Genomic DNA, 20097 nt, shown 5'->3' on the forward strand with positions numbered 1-20097 from the left:
ATTAAAAGCACAAGCTGATAACCCGTCCGCAGGTTGCAGGAGCAGCTCCCTGCCTGGCAGCCGGACATCCACTGACACCGCTTGTTTTCCTTATCACACAACAGTACCTCGATGGCCAACACGCCGATGGCAAGGGCTCCTGCAAGGTACACGTAGGTCTCAAAGGAGTTCAGGATCACGGTGTAGCAGCCCTAGGAAGGACAAAACATGGTGAGAAACACGGAGCAGCGCACTGCGTTGCTCTCGTAGCACAGCCCTCATGTGTACAAGAGGTGCTGTCAGATCCAGGAACCAAAAGCATGGCTCCCTCTCACTCCCCCGCCCAGCACCGCAGCAAGGGGGGCAGGAACCAGCGTGACAGTGGCAGGGAGGGGAAGGTTTTGCTGCAGTGGAATGGGAGTAATCCACACACACAAGCCCTCACTGACCAAGAGGAATTGTGACTTCTTGCAGAACAGAGGGGAGCAGCAGGGGAGAGACATTTCATCTGCAGAGGGGAGAGACTAAGTACAAAGGAAAGGGCCCTCTGGGCATATGACAGGCAGCTGAGGCTGACTAGGGATACAGGCTATTTATTTAAAGCCAAGGCAAGAGATTCTTGACTTGTATTTCAGTCACAGCCAGCAGCTATTTCACACCCTGGGACCTTTTCTCTGTGCCTTCCCCCAGCAGGAGCATGGATGAACACTTGCTGATCTTCTGAATATAGGAGAATAGAAGAACTCATGGCCATGCACTGCTGTAATCCTTCCATTTGTGCAGCAGAGCTACCATCATCTTTAATGTCATTTGTTACTGCTCACACAATTAACAGCAGGCAGATCCTCTGAAAAGTTTTTAGGATGGTTCTGGAAATCATCAGCTTATCCTGGCCTCAGTTCTCCCAGCCTAGAATTCCAACCCACCAGCAAATATCTGCAAATAGGTCACGTATAAAGACAGAAGTAGATTGGAGTTCGTCCAATGTAAAAAGTACCTCTCCTGTCCACTTACACATGCAAACATAGATGTGTAGTCCCATCCATGTATCTGGCATGTTTCATTCACCTGACTATTGTGCTTTCACCCAAAAAGAAAATGTCTGAATTGCAAAAATGGCATGACACTTACATGCTGGTGTCCATCCCAGACCCTACTCACCGGGAGTGAAACACAGAGGAAAGCAAGGGAAAGCGCGGAGGGGACCCACTTATGACACAGCCCCAGGGACTGAAGGGCATTTTGGGGCAGTAGCCAAGCTATTAAAATCACTCTTTTGTCACCATGAGGCTGCTCAGCTGCAGCTCTGTTCCTGTCATATTTCCAGCCCAATTTTTTGTGAAGAAGCATCCAGTGCAGCAACAAAACGTCTGGGTGCTTGTTGAACTCCAACCTTAAACCAACTTTCAGCATGCCCTGCTCAGCTGGGTAAGAACGGGGTGAGCACAAACGTGTCCAGCACTGCCCTGCCAGCACGGTTTCCCAAGAGCCTGACTTTGCTCCAGCAATGCCTGAACAGAGCCAGCAACAGTTCCCCCATTTTATATAAATGCCTTGCTGTGCACTTGGTGACACTTTCTGTGCACACAGCTTCTCCCAGCAAGACACTGTAGTGACAAGGGCTCACAGAAAAACTCTTGCCGTAGAAGTGTTAGGCCTCAGCATTACTGCTTAGGGAAAGCTTTTTTTTTTTTTTTCTTTTTTAAATCAGCTTTATCCCTGTTTCTCAAAATGCATTTCTTTCTCCCCCCTGCTGTTTGTCATCTCTCCTTCTCTCTCTCTCTTCCCTGTCTATTCGTGGCAATCAGACCTGGCAGATGCAGTATGGTGCTGTCTGCTATGATCTCTCACCCAGAGTGCCTTTGCCAACCGTTTCCAGCTGCCAGACAAGGAACAGCTCATGCGCTGCTTCCAAACTCCTTTACTCCCTTTCACAATCTGCTTTCATGTGCTGAAAAGAGGACCGCTGCTTAGTCTGGAGAGAAAAGGAGGCTTAGACACGCAGTCAGTACAGAGTTCAGCTGACTTGTGAATGCCGAGATGAACACAGTCAAGAACTTTGCTAGAAAGTTTCTGAAACTTTAGGTCTTGGGGAAAATATAAAGAAACACGGCTGGTGGTATCAGTGTCAACGACTTTACTCTGAATTGCCTTGTTCTAGTCTAGCATAGAAAAGAATTGCTAAGTCAAGAGACCTGTTCAAAGAAAAGCCCTCTTTTTACTGTAATCAGTAAAAGGGCAGAGAAACACAGCTTTCCAACACTTCTCTTCCTTGGGAAGCAGACATGGTTTTCTGTGGCTGTTTAACCCTCAATCTCTTAGTTGAATATGGTGTTGATGAGTAGTCTTTGTGAACTAAACTGGAGCCCCTACCATGGCCTACAAGAGCCAAATTCATCCCATCGTCACTGACCTGTGCTGGCTTGCCAATTGACTTCCTCTCAGAGACAGTACTAGCCTTCAGAGCCACAGTAAAGCTTGACATAAACTTCTACCCCACCTCTTAATCCCCTGGGAAAATTTCCATTATTTCTGCTGATACAGCACAGCATGGACTTAGCAGTCCACACAATGAAGGGGGATTTTCAGAATCAGATATATCCATGACTTCAAAAGCTGTTATCAGTGTAAGCACAGTTGCAAGCTGACCTGCAGTCAGAATGGCACAACCTGCTATCTTCACTACCCACCCACAGCTCCCACAACTCCTTTTCCTGGCATTTGGCTCCCCTTACCTGTCGGTTCTGAAATCTCTCGATGCCTGTGAGGCAGGCTTCCTTGTTAACAAACATCCCTTCCCGGCTCTGGAGTTCTCGCTGGCAACAAGCCTCTGGTGTTGCCTCTTCAAAAGAGGAGTTTGGAAGATGGGGAACAGCTTCAAAATCTTCTGGTCCATTCACTCCACAGCAGGCAAACTAGAGAGAGGCATGGAAAAAAAGGAAGATGGTTTATGCTTTGCCCTGAAAAGAGATACCAGAATTCTCCCAAAGACCTATTTTTGCAGGGATCAAAGCTTTAGTCAAAGCAGAGACAAAACAATTGCTGTTTCCAAAGAAGTGGGTTATGCTTGTACCTTGGAGCTTCTGTTTCATCAAAGCCTCTTTATAAAGTCCCACTGTTCCCATGTCACACTGTAGACTCTAAGGTACCGCTGGGAATATTGCCATGATCTACACAGGGCTTTGGAGCACATCCAGAATGACTTGCTTGAGATCACCCAGCAAGTCTGTAAAAGAGTCAACAGTACAATCCAGGCTCCCGACTGCCCGTTCTCCCACAGCTAATGGTCAGGATTGTTGCTGTTCAAAGGCACTGCTAGGTGATCCAAGAAAGCTCCCTTTTTAGAATTCAAGTCAGGTCCTTTTTAAGGATTCAAGTCATAGTCTGTCTCCTTTCAGTCAGCAAAAGGAAATGTCTTCATTAAAATCCTGAATCAGCATGAAGGGCAGCAATCATCTTTTTCTTATAAGATTAAAATTGACTTTTCATCTGCAGAGCCTGACATCTTATTCTTCATTCTTGAACAGATATAACGTGGGCTGTACTGAGCCCAAAGTTCACGTGTGTACACACAAACACAAGCACACACAACTTCTTGCAGCAGACAGGAAGGAACAACTTGTAGTAGATAAGAAAAATTCCAATTCCAATAACACAGCCAATCTTTAACCCGCCTGATTAGGACTGTAATAACAAAGTCAATTTTGATTGCAAATATTTCTACTTTGAAAATATTCCATTAGGCATACCCCTGCCTCATCTGTCGCCTACCAACTCATTTAACAGGCTGTAGTAAGAAACCATTAGTTAGCACTAGTTCTAGCTTTGTGAACTGGGAACAGTACCAATGGCAGCTCATGTCGAGAAAGCCTGGCCGCCAGAGGAATTGTCACCTTTGTCCCACCACTGCCACCACAAACCCTGGTGCTGTGCTTGACACAACGGAGTGGTTGGAGCAGGCTGAACACCCAGGCGAGCTGAGGGTGCTGGCTGAGCACAGCACTGATAGCTGACCACCAGCAGCATGGGGCTGGCGTGGCCTGACTTACCGTGATCATAACAGAGTTCCAGGTGGCAGAGAAGACATCCGTGTCATTGTTCCTCAGGTAATGCTTCTTCAGCTCCTTGGTGAAAAACTCTCTCGTCAACTGGAACACACAGAGACAGGCAGAAATGCAAAGGGTTACTGCCAACTTCTCTCTTTAAATCACATCTTTTAATATTCAGGGTTATTTAAAAGCATTTCATAAATTAACATAAGACTAAAACAGATTTTAGAGAGATCTTCAAATCCACATCCAAATAGTATCTTAACTTACTATACTACTCAAGGTCTGCAATCAAGGCATGATTTTCCCCTCACTTTTCATTTCAAACCAGTTACCTTCCTACTAGCATCAGGGGAACTCCATGTGTGAGAAAGAAGAATCAAGCCCTAATACCAAACTTGCTGGGAATGAAAATGAATTAAAACACATGGAATTCATATGAAATGTTCAAGTCAACTTACAAATCAGAAAAAAGACCATTTCCCTGACAATGCTTTAGATTATCTAAACTCACCCACACATGGGAAGAAAAAAAAAAATCCCCTTTATATTTCCAGTGTTTAGATAATTTAAACATTTTTTCCTAAGGTCAGCAATAAAAACTAATGGAATTTCATTTACTCCTGTTTACATTTATAGTAAAATAGAAAAACCAAGCCAACATTTCTGCTCAGACTCTCCTCAAAAAGTTAGACACCTTGAAATTACATTTACATAGGATCACTCTCTGGGGGACTAGTAAATATTCAAACTTAATAGTCTCGTTAAATTGAATACTTTGATTCAATCTTGGGCCCTTTCTATCACTTCAGGATGAACACTTCAAGGAATCCCCTTTTCAGGCTCCCAATAGGCCTTGACTTGTGTGGGCCCTTGGCTAAAATACCTTCTGAGTTGTGATCTACACAGGCACAATCTCTATGCCAGTGCAAAGCTTCAGTGTTACACACATGCAGGATTGGGAATTAAGCTGCTCAAGAGAGAGGTTTTTTTTTTTCCTCTTTTTTTTTTTTTTTTTTCCTTTTTCCCTTTTTCCTGTTGTTCACACAGTGTAGCAGTATGTGTTAGTGCATCTGCAATGAGTTGGTTTCAGGTTCTTGATATGCAACGTGAAATACCACACATACACATACATATGCATGAGATGTATGGGGTGGGCACAAAAGCACAAGCACAAACTTGGCTGTTTCCTTTGTAACTATATCACAAAACTTAAGGAGAACCAAGAAGTCTGTGGTCATTCTTTAAAAGACCCAGAGCACCACTTAATATTGATTTCTCTTTTACAGATACAAACTAAGGCATAACTTAATGACTACATCGACACTGGGTAAAACTTTGTCACAAAAACTTGTATGGCATAGGGACCTAAATCTCACTACCTTTTAATGAGATAGTTCCTAAATCACTTTTTTTTTTTTTGTAAGACGCACATTTTAACTCTTTTTTTTGCTTCCAAAAATATTCAAATACCAGAGGATCATAGAGGACTGGCATTTTCCTTTGGGAATTTGGTGCACTAAGGGGAGACTAGGCTTGAAGACGCAGAAACGTGCCCTCAGTCTTCTCGTTTCCTTCCCTCTCTGCATACTTTACCCACCCAGCATCCGCGCCTGCAGAGACAGCAGCACATTTTTCTGATGCTTGTCTGTTTCTGAAGCACAGACTTTGAAACTGATATTACAGTTGGTAATAATCCCAGCCGGCTGCCTTTGGCCGGGTCTAAAACAAAAGAGTCATTTAAATATAAAGTGAAACCTTTATTTTGACAGCAGCAATCCCAGAGGAAATTGTTCAGAGTTTGTGTGAGATTTTTACGAGACTTGGCCCAAAACAAAGCCTAGTGCTGGAAGGGTAAGTCTGCCAGGAAAATAACTGATTCCATTTCATTGTTCTTAAACTGTTTGTCCTGAGCATCTGAAGTTCAGAAAAACGTTAAAAATCGATCAGCAGAAGTGTCTTTATTCTGTTAAAAAATTGCTGACAAAGGAGGACAACAGTCAGTAAGACGGTCCTACACGCATGTCCACGGTCCCCTTGTTGTCGAAGCCAAGTCTGTGCACACTGGAGTACTGTGCAAGCACTGTTCAGAAGGGAGAAAAGGACCTAGTAATAAAATGAGATCTTCCACACACGCTTCTGACAAAGCAGATGTATCAGCCACAGCCACGAGCAATAAAGAGCCATTCAGTCGTGTTCCTTCCTAGCTGTTCAGGGGAGAACATCTCCCGTACAGAAACAGCACGTATATTTACACACCAGTGCATGAAGTGACTACCAGTGAATGAAGTCACCACCACGCTGTGCTTCACTGACTCTTCCTCTCACGTCCAATCTCAACAGCAAACATCTCTTTTCTCCTTTCCTTCTGTGTCTAAATTTCTTTTACTCCCACAGCTATTAATAATTTAACCCTGCTGTGTGTTGGGGAGCTAGTTTGCACGTAAAACCATACAAGAGAAAAACTGCACCAAACATTATCTGGAAAGTGAGCAGACAGAGCATGCCCTTTTCTTTTGTCTCATTTTCTACACCCAGCGTAGCTACAGCCACAGGGACTGGTGCAATGACCATCATTGAACCTGGTAGACTTCCAGGAAATGTCAGTTGCCCAGATGTGCACTTACCACTGCAAGCCTTGAAAGTAACTTCTTGTTTCACAGGGAAGAGAAAAGCACATCTGAACCTGACTTTAAATGACTACTGTGAAGACTTCTTCCTGACACAGGGTCACTGGGAGATCACCCCACAGGCATTCTGCCCAGCCATCCGGCTAACCCAAAGATAACAGCAAAATTAGCTGCAAGTAGTTACCCAGCCAGAGGAACTACCACCAAAATATACAGCAACAGCAAAACAAGTTTTTTGTTCAGAAGAAACCTTAAGAGCGGACAAACAACAAGAATTTTCAGACTGAGTTTAACTTCTGTGTAGAGCTATCTCCAGCTATGTTGGGATCCTGACATTCTGCATTTCTTCCCATTTCTGCCTTTTCTGTCAGTCATTCTGACAGAGTGGGAAGCTGGTGATGCAAACGAGACAAGCTCAGGGAAGACAGCAGAATAGCTTGCTCCCCTGCAAGCTTTGCCGCACAAACCATCACCAAATGTCACAGAAGTCTAGAATAACCACTGCGATCTTATCTGGTGAGTACCACGTCCCCGCACATCCCACGGCTGCCAGGGAATGGAAGATCCCGATGCTCTGCAGGACTCTCGTGGCTGAGGGAAGAAGGCACAGCCATCCCACACACAGGACACATTTTGTTTCTTGTGCCTTTCCTAAGCTCCTCACAAACCTGGCTCACCAGGCAGTGCGTTATCTCCCCTCTGTGAAGATCGTACCTGGGCCTGCAGGGCAGCACAGGGGCGCGAGGCGTTTCTACGTGTGCGGTCTGCTGCTTGTGCTGTACCAAAGGAATTCCCTCAGAGCTCCTAACAGCAGAGCTGTAATGACCAGAACACACCAGACCCCCCGGGCTGCAGCCTATTTACAGAGCTGTAACTATTCCCACAAAGGCATGGTCTCAAAGCCTAGGCTGTAATGGGGCGCCCACACTGTGTACAAAGTGACGTTTTTTCCCCACTGTTCAAATCCAATGCAAAGACAAAAGACCACCAGCTTATAAAGCGGAAAAAAATTCTCCCACTACCTCTCCCCAGACCATCCTACTGTACAAACACCGGACTGTTTTGCCGTGAGCTTTGTAAGTGTTGATTCTTTGCTTACCAAAATCTCTTAATGTGAATAAAACTAAAAGTATATCCTGGCTCAAGAAAATCAAAATCGTATCATCATTTTAAAAGGTCCTTAGTTGCTCATGCTACACCTCTGTGACAATCAATACAGGAAATGCCCTTTAAGTTCTCTTACTGCTGGCAGATGCCAAACAAACAAGATAAAAACTAACAGTCACTAACTAGTGACCACCATCACTAGCTGATGTTTTGTCACTGCCATCACTCAGAGTCGTATTTCAAAGATGGGCTGCCTTGAGAAGGACAGACCTACTTCAGTCAGGCTCTTCTTGCATGTGGGGATGTGGAAAAAATGCAGAGACTCCTGCAGGTTTGAGAAACAATGAGGTGACACTTACTACTAGCATGGGGGGATGATTGGCATATAATTATATGCACAGGAGCAGTGTAGAGAAAGGCTACACCATATAAAGCTGTGGAGAGAGGGATTAGAAATTTGTAAGCAAGGCAACGTGCAAGAGAAGCATTGATGAGACTCAAAAAGGGACATGGGGAGACTTGGTCAGAGCAGGCTAGGGGGCATATCTTACAAGCAGCACTGAGAGGAATCTGGCAAGTATCAGAAGATGAAAATTCAAGAACAAATATTAAAAGATGCACAAGAGAGTTTTTAGCACAGCAGACAGAGCAAGCATTGGCTCTTCTGGGGAAACGGGCGGTTTCACTACTAATATTAATATGAAACATATGCTATATTGAAAAAAGAAAACAGTACTTTTAACCTTAACTTTATTATAAAGCTTCTCCCTGATGGAGCATGCACTTGGTTTGGCTGTGAAAGAACCAAGAAGACTGAAAACTCCAGGACTTAAGTGGTCCCCCAGCATATATATCTTTTTACATACACCATCCACCTTGCACATGCTAGACTAGTTAGCATTCACTGGCTTGCTGGCAGTTCTGCAGCCTGAAGATAGCAATGAAGCAGGTTTGTTGGCATTTGAAACAAACAGTCACTATCAGCCACCATCCGAACACCACGCTCCAGCTGGATACAATCCCACTGGGGTTCATATTTTGCCCACCATAGGATACTTACATTTTCTCTGAAGATAAAAGCCAGGATTGCAGCTGAGAGCTCCGCCAGGAAGATTAACAAAATAAACATGAAGAACTACAAGAGAGAAGATACAGAAAAAAAGAGACATACCATTATATGCATGCAATAGGCATTAGGAACACAAGGTTTTGCAAGTCACCAAAGACATGGAAAATATAACTGAGGAAATTTATTTTCCTGCCAATTAAAAAAAAAAAAAAAAACAAAAAACACAAAACTACGAGACAACCTGGGGCAGTCACAGCCCCTCCTCTGATCATATCACAGGACATGGGAGCTCACAGCACGTTTTGGCTTGTTCTAATGCGTAAAGCAGATAAGGCTTATCTGCTAAGGATCCTTATCATCCCCTGATAAATCTGCATCAGGTTAAAACAGGAAAGCCTACTTTGATGGAAAAGGTTATATGATTGTGTAGATGCTCATATAGGGTTAAACTGTCCTGACACAGTGAGGGGAATTGATGCAGGTAGCCCATCACATGCACAAACCTACACACGCACACCCCTGCTCACCACAACATAAACAGCTGTCCTGTAATATAACCATGGCTCATTTCATGTGGAAGGAGGCAGTTACCAAAATAGTTACACCTATGACCAAAAATGGACTCTTTTTGGAGCATTCTCCATTTCAGGAGAAAATCAGCCTTGGTTAACAGCATCTCCCTCCACACAACGGGGTTGCACTGAGTTAGGTACATCAGTCACTCAGCCGCTGTTCTCCTGTTACCAGGCCAGAACGATTCACCGTGCCTTCCTCACGCACCCCACAGAAGTCAATCAGACCTAGGAGGCCTCATCCCCACAGAGATTGATGCTGTGCTGGGAGGGAAGCGTCCCCAGGGCCTTTTTTGCCAAGATCCCTCAGGTGCTGTGGAGTTTCCTGCCCAGGATGAGCGCTGGGACCTCCTGCCCAGAGGCAGCACAGAAAGCTGGCCCACCTGAGGTACAACTTGGAAAAGAAAAGCGTGTTGAATGGGACATATCTCACAGGGCAGGCAAGCACTTGCTGATGTCAAAGAGCTCACGATTCAAACTCTCTTTAGGACTGATTCTCAGTTACACCAACGCCTCACAGCGGTTTGATGCTGGTTCAGCCCATAACAAACACTGAAGCAAACAGGCAGAGATGCATCCTCTAACATGCTTCAAACAGATAAGTGTGGTGCTGAGGAACTGAGAGGAACAGAGCTGAAAGTGGCTCGGCTCACCTCTCTCCTGAAATGACACTTAGTCCCGTTGTTGGAGACAAAATACTACGTTTGAGGTAAGTCTGAACTAGATGGACATGGTTTATGTTCCTACAGTCACACAAAGACATTACCATTTGAACATCAGTTGAGATCCTTCTAAAATTTAAGGATCCCAAGAATTAGACCACAGGCTCGAAGATGACTTTACCAGACTGAGTGACCATTTGGAAATGATGTCAGGTTTTGGCTCCATGTGAATGGAGAATCCAGTAAGACCGCATCATATGTAAGGTAACAAACATCTGGTACAAGTTACCAATCAAAGTGGGTGAAGCAACAAGTAGAAATAAACACAAAAGTAATCTGATTTTTCTTTTTTTTTTTTTTTTTCCTGTATAAGAAGGCTATTGAAGGTCCTTCTGAAACAGAAGGAAGGCAGATGGGGCCAGAAGTACTATTAAGATCCCCAAGCAATGATTTATAAACGATGTCTGGAATGCTGAGCACCATGTATTCTGGTAATGGAGAGAAAATTCAGACCACCTAATTGAAACGTGAAAATGTTCTTTCGGTGTCAATTATCAGAGCTGTAAGTGATTTTTCCCCACTGGAAAAATGCACACACTACCCTGTCCCATTTGTCTTCCTGCCTCTGCAATGGAAACAAAAGAAAAGGTTCCCAGGCTCAAATGACAAACAAGACGAGTCAGATGGACAGGGACTTCAGGCTGCTAACAGAATGCCGTGGCTTGATTTGCTGAACTAGTTAACGATAATTTATTCTTACTGCTAGAGTTTTACGTATGGCTTCTTTTTTTCCTGCTCAGAGACTGTTCTGTTTTTAATTTCACCATAGGAGGGCAAAGAACAAGTGATGAGGATGAACCACGCTTTGCAAATCCGCATCATCACCCATCAAGGGATCTCAGCATAGTCACTAAGAGGTCTAAGGTGGTGATCAAGTGATTAATCCCATCACCTTGCTAATTGCATTTCATTTACTGATTACTAGGAGACACACATTCACCCGAGCTCCAGCACAGGTCTGTGCAGAAGTGGAAGCAGCCATTCCCAGATTCTGTCTGATAAGCTTCATTATCATTCCCAAACTGATTTACACTTACATTGTGTAGTCTGCATTACCATTACAGATTTGAAATAGTTACTGTAGAAAAAACATGAGCAGCCATTAGGGCTGATGAGAAAAAGGAGATGGATCATCAGTGTTTCAGAACTTGCTCTCATTCTGCATTTTAAGGAAGGGCTAAATCTGCTTATTATGTTTTGTCTCCCAGAATTAAATTAAGCAATTATTGATATATGAGAGCACTAAACAGCCACTTGGTCAGTGCAGTGTATGGGACACAGCAGCCTCACATTTAAGTTCATGCCTGAGACCCAGCACTTGAATACAGGTACCATCTTCATCCAAGGTGAGGGCCTGAACATCCTTGGAAGTGGTGTCTCCTATTTTGGTCAAAAACCTTGCCTCAGCTCCTGGTGATGGCTCTCCATTTGTCAGAAGTTTCCACAAATCAGCATTTCACGTTTGTTTTTCGCAGCACATCTGCCATTCCAGTTTCAGCAAAGCTGTTCTGGAAAGAGCAGCCACTGTCCTTTAACCCAAAGAACACACATTTTCATGCTGAAAAGTTTTAGGGGCTACTGCATCTATTTTACAAGAGCGCAGAACTCTTTGCACTCACAACTAAGCCAAATCAAGCTAACACAGACTGTTCTTGTTGCAGACTTGAATTCAATCGTGTCAAAATGAAAAAATATATTTATATTTGCACGTTATTTTTTGTACATTCACCAGCATTCTGGATTCTGATTTTTATGGTGTTCTTTTGCAGCCATAGGGTCTTTAGGACAATCCAGAATTCAGTCAGTCTTCAGTTTAGAACACAATGTTTGTTGCTTTTTGTGAGTCAGGTTCAAACGCTGGGAAACCTAGAAACACTTCACAGCCTTGTGCTTAAGGCAACATGCTAGGCTCCACAGTGATTTTTCAGTGGTGGTGGTGGTGGTGGGGTGTTGTTTTTTCCTCAAAAGACAAGCAGCTTAAGGTAAAATAAATCGCCTTGCAAATACAGAAGCCAGAACTTAGAGAACATGCGTGTGTGCATCTGTCTCGTCCCTCCTATCCTCTATTTACATTTAGACCGCAAGCTTCAGATATACATTATGCATCACTGTGAAATCTCACTTGAGCAGCTCTGGCTCATCAATTCTTTAACAACTTTGTAAGCGGACTTGATTTGATCAGGCAACTTCTCCCCAAGCACCACCTCTAAAGCCTAACACTCTCAGTTCCGCAACAGTATTTCCAGTCTCGCTGGCATAGGCTCATGAATGGTTTGCCTTTCCTATGCCTGAAACTTACTCCCATCAGACTTCTGCTTTCACAGATCTTTCATGCTTTTTAAGGTCAGCTGGTGTGGCCCCAAAAAAGCAGAAACGAGCAAAATATTTCTGCTCATTTGGTATCAGCACAAGTCTTTGTGCAAATGCTTTGCTGCTACTGGACAAGGGATGGCAGGTTACAAGAGTTGACTTTGACACCATAAGCCCTGCTCAGGCTGGAGTGCCAATTCCTCATCCAGTGATTATTTTTTGAGTTCCTGCTAGTCCCAGGCATTACTTCCAGCCCATATATTTCTCACATTCCAAGTATAAAATAAAAATAAAAATAAATAAATAAAGCAGCAGGGCTCGGAATTACTTCTATGAGTCAGAAAAGTAATAACCACAAAATTGAGTGCACTGGAATATAACTAAAACACCTGGAGGAACACTCAAACTGTGGTGTAACACTACTGACTTCAGTGATGCTAAATCAGGAAAGAGCATGGATCAGAAGTCCCTTTTCCAGCCAGATTCCTCAATCTGTATGCAGTTTATGTGGTCCAAATTGAAAATATTTGTTTCTCATTCATTTTCAAACAGTATTTCTCATACTTAAACATACTCGGTAGTTAAACATAACTGCTAGTTTTTAATCTGATTGGGACAGGCTCTGGCGTAACATCAGGCTCATTGGGCCTGACTCTTCACATTTTATGAGATTCCTTTAGGTAGATTTCCCTGACTTCACAAGCGATATATTTAGTTTTCTGATTTACTTCTGAGATGAGTTACTAGAGATCAAACCCACAATGGCTTCCGGAGAAGGGTTCTCATGTGCAGGTCATGAATTCAAGGGGTGGGCAAGCAAAGTGCCAGAGAGAATTTATCTCAGTGGAGCCGGGCTGATCTCAAAGAAAAAAAAAACGTTTTTCTTTTTAAAAAAAGTGGACTTTCCTGTACTGTTAAGAGACAAGCCTGTTTCACACTGTGAAGCAGCTGTGCAAGATACAATCATAACAAAACACTGTAAAAGGGAGACTTAAACAAACATAAATAAAAACAAACCAACAGACTCAGAGGGAGAAACAAAAGGTCACATTTGACAAAAGTGAGAAATAAAACTATAGAGCTTTGTGTTTTGACACATAATTGGCAATGTCTTCTGCTAAGAGATAACGGCTGGAAACCCTGTAGTATCAGAATTTATGGCAGAGGTCAAAAAAGACTTATTTTAGTGGCTAGCTCTTTGTAAACATTACGTGATGACCACATGGGCTGAAATGTAACCCTATCATTCAAGGGGAAAATTGCCTGAAAATCACAAATGTGGTTCATTTTAGGAGCAAAGTAGACTGCATAAAAGAGTGACCACGTATTGAGAACTGCAATGCAATGCTGTCAGCCAGTTCTGAGCTGGGCATTTTTGCTGACATGGGGGGCTCCATTACACAGATGTTCCACTCTACGGGTTCTCTGCTTTTTTTTTTTTTTTTTTTTTTTTTTTTTTGAACCAGTGAGGAAGTAATCTACGGGTGGAGCTGAGGGTTTTGGATGGACAGATGGACAAGAGCGAATCATTTTTGGTCATTTTATAAAAGTTAAAAAAACTAAAAAGATATTTTTTTGAGACAAAACAAAGTCAAAATATGCTCCCAGACTCCACACCCACTGGACTCAAGCCTGGTGCAGGGAAGAAGCAAATTCTCTGCCTCACTAGTAAAAGTGTCCTAAGTCTATTTAATATCTAAGGCAATAATGGCTACAATAACGGACATCCATTCACGCACTTATCACAGCATCATCTATTCAATGAAAAAGTCTCCCCCATTCTTGGGAAACACCAAAAGGCCAACAGAAGGTGCAAGGACACTTACAAAAAGGAGGAGGCATTTGTTCTCACGGATGGCACCGCAGCAGCCGAGGAAACCCAGCAGGAAGAGCATCGCTCCCATAGCCAGCATGATGTACGCTCCGGTGAAGAGCAGAGGGTTGGCAGCCACTATCTCTCGAAAACCTGTTGGATCCACAATGACCCAGATCCCAACTCCCAGCAGGCACGCTCCTCCCAGCTGTCATGGCACAACGAGAGAAGAAAGAGGGAGGCAGGTCAACGTAAGCAACTGCTGTGGGAAGACTGGGTTCAGTAGTATCTTTTGATCAGAGGTGTTCTGGAGAATCTGTGTTTCTCTGTGACATACATTATCTGCTGAGCAGGTGACTGCTGACATGCTGCTCTTAGTGTCTCTTGCTAACTAAATGAAACATTTGCAGCAAAAGCACATTTCTTTCTCGACACTTCACTCTACCAACTGTTGACTCCCAGCCTAACGCTGAAAGATCACATCTCAAGTTGCTGCCACGTCTGCAGGGGACAGACCAGCGAAGCAGCACACGAGAACCCTCCCCGACACGGGATGCCTTGCCCCACTCTGAGCAGATTGGCTGGGTGCTCCCACCCTTACTGCCAAAGGCAACAGCAACACGGGTCACCAAGAACGACCCTACGTGTGGTACGATAATAACTGTTTCCTAGTCAAAACCTCTTCTGCCATTCAAGGTTAGACCACATACACCAGTAGTTAGAGCTTTCCCACTGGTGTCCCTTGCCAAGGACAGCCATAACTCAGACAACAGGGACTGCTGTGCTGCCTTGCTGAATGTCTGAGCATCTTTGGCTGCCATAAAAAAACCCTTGGTGATTGCTGGTGCAAAGCTGAGGGCATCTTTTGGCAACTTTACTAAATTACAGTGTATTTTGTTGGGGAGTAGCAGGCTGCTGGGAACAGGAGGATGCAGGACAGAAAGTAGATTCCAAATACTTACAAATATAAAGAAATTGAAAAGAAACATCAGGTACTTCATGCAGCTCAGACAGTCTCCCTCCATGGTCTTCAGGCTGCTTGATCCAATTCTTCCTGCAAAACACCAGCGTTCCCTTAGCACACTGAATGACATAGGATAATTTCCATTTGTATTGCCCCCAGACCCTGTGGAGTTCATTGTACAGAAGGGCTCATTTCTTAGCTGAACAGGGTACCATAGAGCAGGCTAATAAGAGAGAAAGTTCACTGGTAATTCCCTTTGCATTCTTCCAGGTGTAGAGGAGAATGCAGATGGGAAGAGGAAGGTTGCAAGAGAAGAAAGAGCAGAAAAATGTTTCAGGGAAACATTTAGAGGGTTAGAGGAGCTGGGCTGGGAAGCTTTTAATCACAGGGAAAAAAATGTCATTTTTGAATCTTGATACACCTGAGTTAGACCACAAACTGCTTAGGACAGTACTTGTAATGGAAAAGCAGCAACAAATTTTCACTAGGTAAGGTTACATTAGAAGAAAGTTTCTGCCCCCAAAAGCTTGCTGTTTAAAAAAATGTGTCCCAATATGAAATTATATCACCAAGCACCCTACAGGGACAAACGAATACATAAAATAGTAAAACTTTCACAGAAACAGAAGCTAATGCAGTCACTGCACCTTGCACAGATGGACGCTTACACATGCAAACACAGAGGCACAATTTTGCTAAGCTCTCTAGAGAAGCCCTCCCAAAGCCTGCATGCTTCTTAACCCAGCTCTTCCCCCTTCACCACAGCAAATGCCTTCCCCAAAACAGACCTACATCCAATTATATGATGTTAGCAAAGTACATTCGATCCACTCAAAAGAATAAAACAGAAATTATACAAGGTTTTCACCAGCTCAGCTACTGAGCAGTCAGGTCCTGAAAACATCACTGCCAGGGCTGGCAGGGTCATGCAGCCTCAGTAACCTGGGAGCAGCAGAAACAAATACACACTCAGCTTTGACAAGCGAGGGCTCCCTTGTTTACCTGGGCCAGAAATTGTTCCCAGTGGCGCTGCTGGGCTCAGATTTGTGATTTCTAAAATCACCATGCTTCACACAGCAAAACAAATAAGTGCAACCCAGCTCACCGTGCTGTGCTTCAAGCCGGGAACACTCCTAGTGGGCTCACAAATCCTGCAAGCCCTCCAGCTCAGGATGTTCAAATGAAGCGTGTCACCGGCGACAGCACGAGGCCTGGGCTGGGAAGCCAGGAACAGAGCTCGTCAGAGATTCACATCGTAAGAGCTGAACACAAACGTTCAAAAAATGCCAACCCACTGATCGGATCTGAGAACTGGGAGCCCTGAGTGTCTTTGTCAGTACCGGAACTTACAGCTCGGAGAGACCCACACGTAGCAGCAGGATGAACCCCTTCCAATTTCATCTGAGCACACAGATCCCCAAACAGCACATGAAAGCTCACCATCTGGATCCTTTGACTGCGCCGATTAAAACAGGGCAGATCAATCAAAAGCATAATATGACCTCTTACACAGCACTTACAACTGTTTCAAGTCAGAGCTCAACCACTTCAGCGTACCTGCAATGCGTTACCATCTAGTTCATACAAGTAGTAGTGCTCCTGACTTGGAAGGGTATATAACGAATGCTATTTACAAACAATACAAACAAAATGCAAATAATGTTCCTTACAATGTCATTACTAAACCATTTGTGGCAACTGCTGCTTTACTAATTAGCTGAAAATATCTCTGATCACAGTCTGCAAGGAAAAAAATAATGAACGTGAAAGGACAATCCTGACCCACAGAGCTGCTTTTTCCTTCCACTTTTAAGCCATACAAAAAAAGGCAAATTTTTTTTAAGTTACTCTTATTGCACACTGATGCAAGTGAGATAAAATCTGAATGCATACGTCTTAATCTACCCTTTAAAAATATCATCTCTCCCCTCCTCCAGGCCTCAAATTTGTGACAGATTAAGTTCTCCTCTGCAGGAGACATTTAATGCTAAGCAAACATTAACAGTGAGAACTGCAGAAGACAGCGGCTGACAGATGCTTTCCCTGGCTTGTCCTATCTCAGACCTGTGAGACATATGAGATGCATTTGTTTTTGTCTGAAATGTAGCTATAAATGTTCTACTTTCTCTTAGGCAGCTTATTCAACATTTTCCCCCTAATATGAATTTTATCTGGCAAGTGATGGGGAGGCTAAAAACCCCGGCAGTGTAGCCAGGAAACATGCCCCAGCTGCTCTAATCAGTTAGGAATAAAGTCTAGTTTTTCAAGGCAATGCATTTTTTTGTCCTCCAACCACCATTTATTTCCTTCCTTCTGACATTCATTTTTGCACGCCTTGAAGCTACCTTGAACTTCTCATATCTAAAGGCAGCTGCTCAACCATTCCCCTGAAAACCACTTACATGTTTCTCCTTGCTACCACTGAAATTTCCCTCTACCCCCAAATCCCTTTCACACTGGACTGAAACTTGCAGTTTCCCTTCAATTGCTCCTTCACCTTTGCTTTGGCGATGAAATCACAGAAAAATGTAGGTTGGATAGGACCTCTGGATGTCACCGAGTACAACACCCACTGCCTCCAACCTGGGCCAATTCCAGGGCTTGTTCCAACTTCAAAGTTAGAGCAGGCTGCTCAGGGTCACATTTCGTTACGTTTTGAGTATCTCCAAGGGCTGAGATATCCCAGTCTCCATGGCACCTCTTCCAATGTTTGACCACCCTCACTGAGAAAAGATTTTTCACAACATCTGTTCAAAAAGCATCCAAGTTACCTTGTGGCAAAAGGAACAAGAACATTCCTCAGATGTGGCAGTCTATCAAAACTCTCAGAAGCACCTTATCATCACCAGCCTCAATTCTTGCTTCTTCCATACCATTACTACTCCTACCCTCTACAAAGACAACTGTGTGAACCATTTTCCACATACAATTCAGACACTGTGCACTTGCCTGATGGCTCATCAGAGTCTCTCAGTTTCTGCAACTTGATAGAAATCACAGCATAACGAAGACTGGAAGAGACCTCTAGAGGTCACCTTGTCCAACCCTCACACAAACCACTTTTTCAATCTCTTATCTTCTATCACATTGTCCATGTATTTCTTCTTCTCACATAAGTATCTCCTTGCCTTCATCATGCATGAAGACCTCGTCCATTGAACTGATCCCATTGCTTACATAAAGACCTGAGAACCAATCCTGCTGCATCTCCTCCAAAATATTAGCCAATGGCTTGAGGAACAAATGCTGCTAACTCACACCTACTCTCGTATTTTACACACAGTGCAACCAAGTAAAAGCAGAAGGTATATTTGAAGTTCTCCCCACCAACACGGCACACACCCCTTGGCTTGAAGGTATGGAGACTTGGCTCAGGCTGCTTCCCTTCTTTCACGGAGGCAAGCAGTTCTATGTTCAATATCTGCAAGCAGTATCTAACTCCTTTTAAACCACAGCGGTGGAGTCTGCTAACAGAACTTATCTAACAGATGGTGCCTTCCAGAAAACCCTCTCAGAGTATGACTTCCACACAGTCTGCCCCTCTAGACAGAACAGAGATACGGGCAGATTTAACTGGGAGACTGAAGAGGGATCACTTGCCAAAGTACACCTCACAGGTGACATGACAGCAGATGAGCTGTGCACTTCTTACCCCACTCCTGCACACCACAGCTACACCTAACCAGCCCTGACAGAGACACAGAGAAAGCATTTGAGATGCAGAAAGAAAGAACCATAAACAAGGTTCACCTTTGCAAATCTTGGGACTTGTCGCAGAGTGTCTTTTCTAGTCTTTAATCGTCTGTGTGTCCCATATATCTCTTTGTTGCCAAGCTTGCCCTGTAATAGAAAAACATGCAATTACTGCAGAACTGAATAAAATACAATCATGTTAAATACACAATTTATTAAAACACACCATCCTGATGAATATGCTCGGTCTAATTTCCACCTTAATTTAGTGTACATTAGCACTAATGAAGAGCTTTTAATACCCAGTGAGGGATCTGATTCCTCAGAATCTCTTTAACAACGTTTGGGGTGTTTCGAATGCCCACAGACCACATGTAAATCTATAGTCCCATTGCATATGCACCTCATACCACAACAGTGCTAGATTAATAGCAGCTGCACCTTCAATATTTTATAGGAGGTTTAGACAAACTTTAATCTGCTGTGACTTTACAGCCCATTTACTGGGAAAATGGAAAAGGCAGAGGAATGGAGATGGAATGTGTCTTTGGGAGGCACAGCACAGCCGTAAGGAGTGACGGCCTGAGACGCTGGGCGCTCTCCCTTGTCTTCCCTGCCATCTCTCACACGAAGTCGAGCAAACTATTTCCCCTCCCTCTGCCTCATTTCCACTGCCTGTGGAGCAGCGAGAGAGGAGCCGTGAAGCCGCAGCACCGCCTGCCCGAAGACTCAGAGATAAACTGGTGCCGGCGGAGGGCCCCGGGTGCAGACCGACGCTGCCCTTGAGCTAACAGCAACAATTTTCTCAGCAAACGTACCCTTTTAATTTCTGCCTGCACAGTGCTAATGACAGTCTTCACCTAAGATGAGGTGAGACCACAGACCAGCACGCAGAGCGTGCCTGTTTGACTGGTGCTTTGTCTCGGCCCCCTCTCCGCTGTTTTTTCGGCCTGTCCGACCACCACAGCTCCATGGCGCAGGGCCCGAGGGGAAGGGGCAGCCTTGAGCTACTCCAATAGCGCCTCGAGCCACAAGGGTCTGATGTTCACGTAGGGTTGCTATGCCCTGCAAGAGAATAATTCATCCTCCTCAAACCGGTTTTGAATGCTCACAGATAATCTGAAGCCCCTGCTTAGCTGTGAGCCATCAGATAGGTCACCTGGGTCTCGCCCTGCTCCCTCACGGAACG

General features: G+C 44.1%; 1 protein-coding gene across 8 annotated transcripts in view; it reads right to left on the minus strand.

Moving 5' to 3' along the window:
* The window catches only part of TSPAN18 (tetraspanin 18), a 152059-nt gene that overhangs the window by 4283 nt on the left and 127679 nt on the right, over nucleotides 1-20097 (minus strand). For 6 of the 8 annotated variants that reach the window (XM_035550109.2, XM_035550113.2, XM_035550108.2 and 3 more), the window contains 7 exons: nucleotides 18966-19055; nucleotides 15214-15305; nucleotides 14265-14459; nucleotides 8826-8900; nucleotides 4029-4127; nucleotides 2715-2894; nucleotides 108-191 (listed from right to left, as the gene is read on the minus strand). In XM_035550109.2, the coding sequence (XP_035406002.1) occupies nucleotides 108-191; nucleotides 2715-2894; nucleotides 4029-4127; nucleotides 8826-8900; nucleotides 14265-14459; nucleotides 15214-15276 (696 nt within the window). In that variant the 5' untranslated portion in view covers nucleotides 15277-15305; nucleotides 18966-19055. Of the gene's footprint in view, nucleotides 1-107; nucleotides 192-2714; nucleotides 2895-4028; nucleotides 4128-8825; nucleotides 8901-14264; nucleotides 14460-15213; nucleotides 15306-16320; nucleotides 16432-18965; nucleotides 19056-20097 lie in introns of all 8 variants that reach the window. The other 2 variants (XM_035550114.2, XM_035550115.2) reach the window with 1 other exon arrangement.

The sequence above is a fragment of the Cygnus atratus genome, chromosome 5 (genome assembly GCF_013377495.2).
Source record: "Cygnus atratus isolate AKBS03 ecotype Queensland, Australia chromosome 5, CAtr_DNAZoo_HiC_assembly, whole genome shotgun sequence".
Taxonomy (NCBI): Eukaryota; Metazoa; Chordata; class Aves; order Anseriformes; family Anatidae; genus Cygnus; species Cygnus atratus.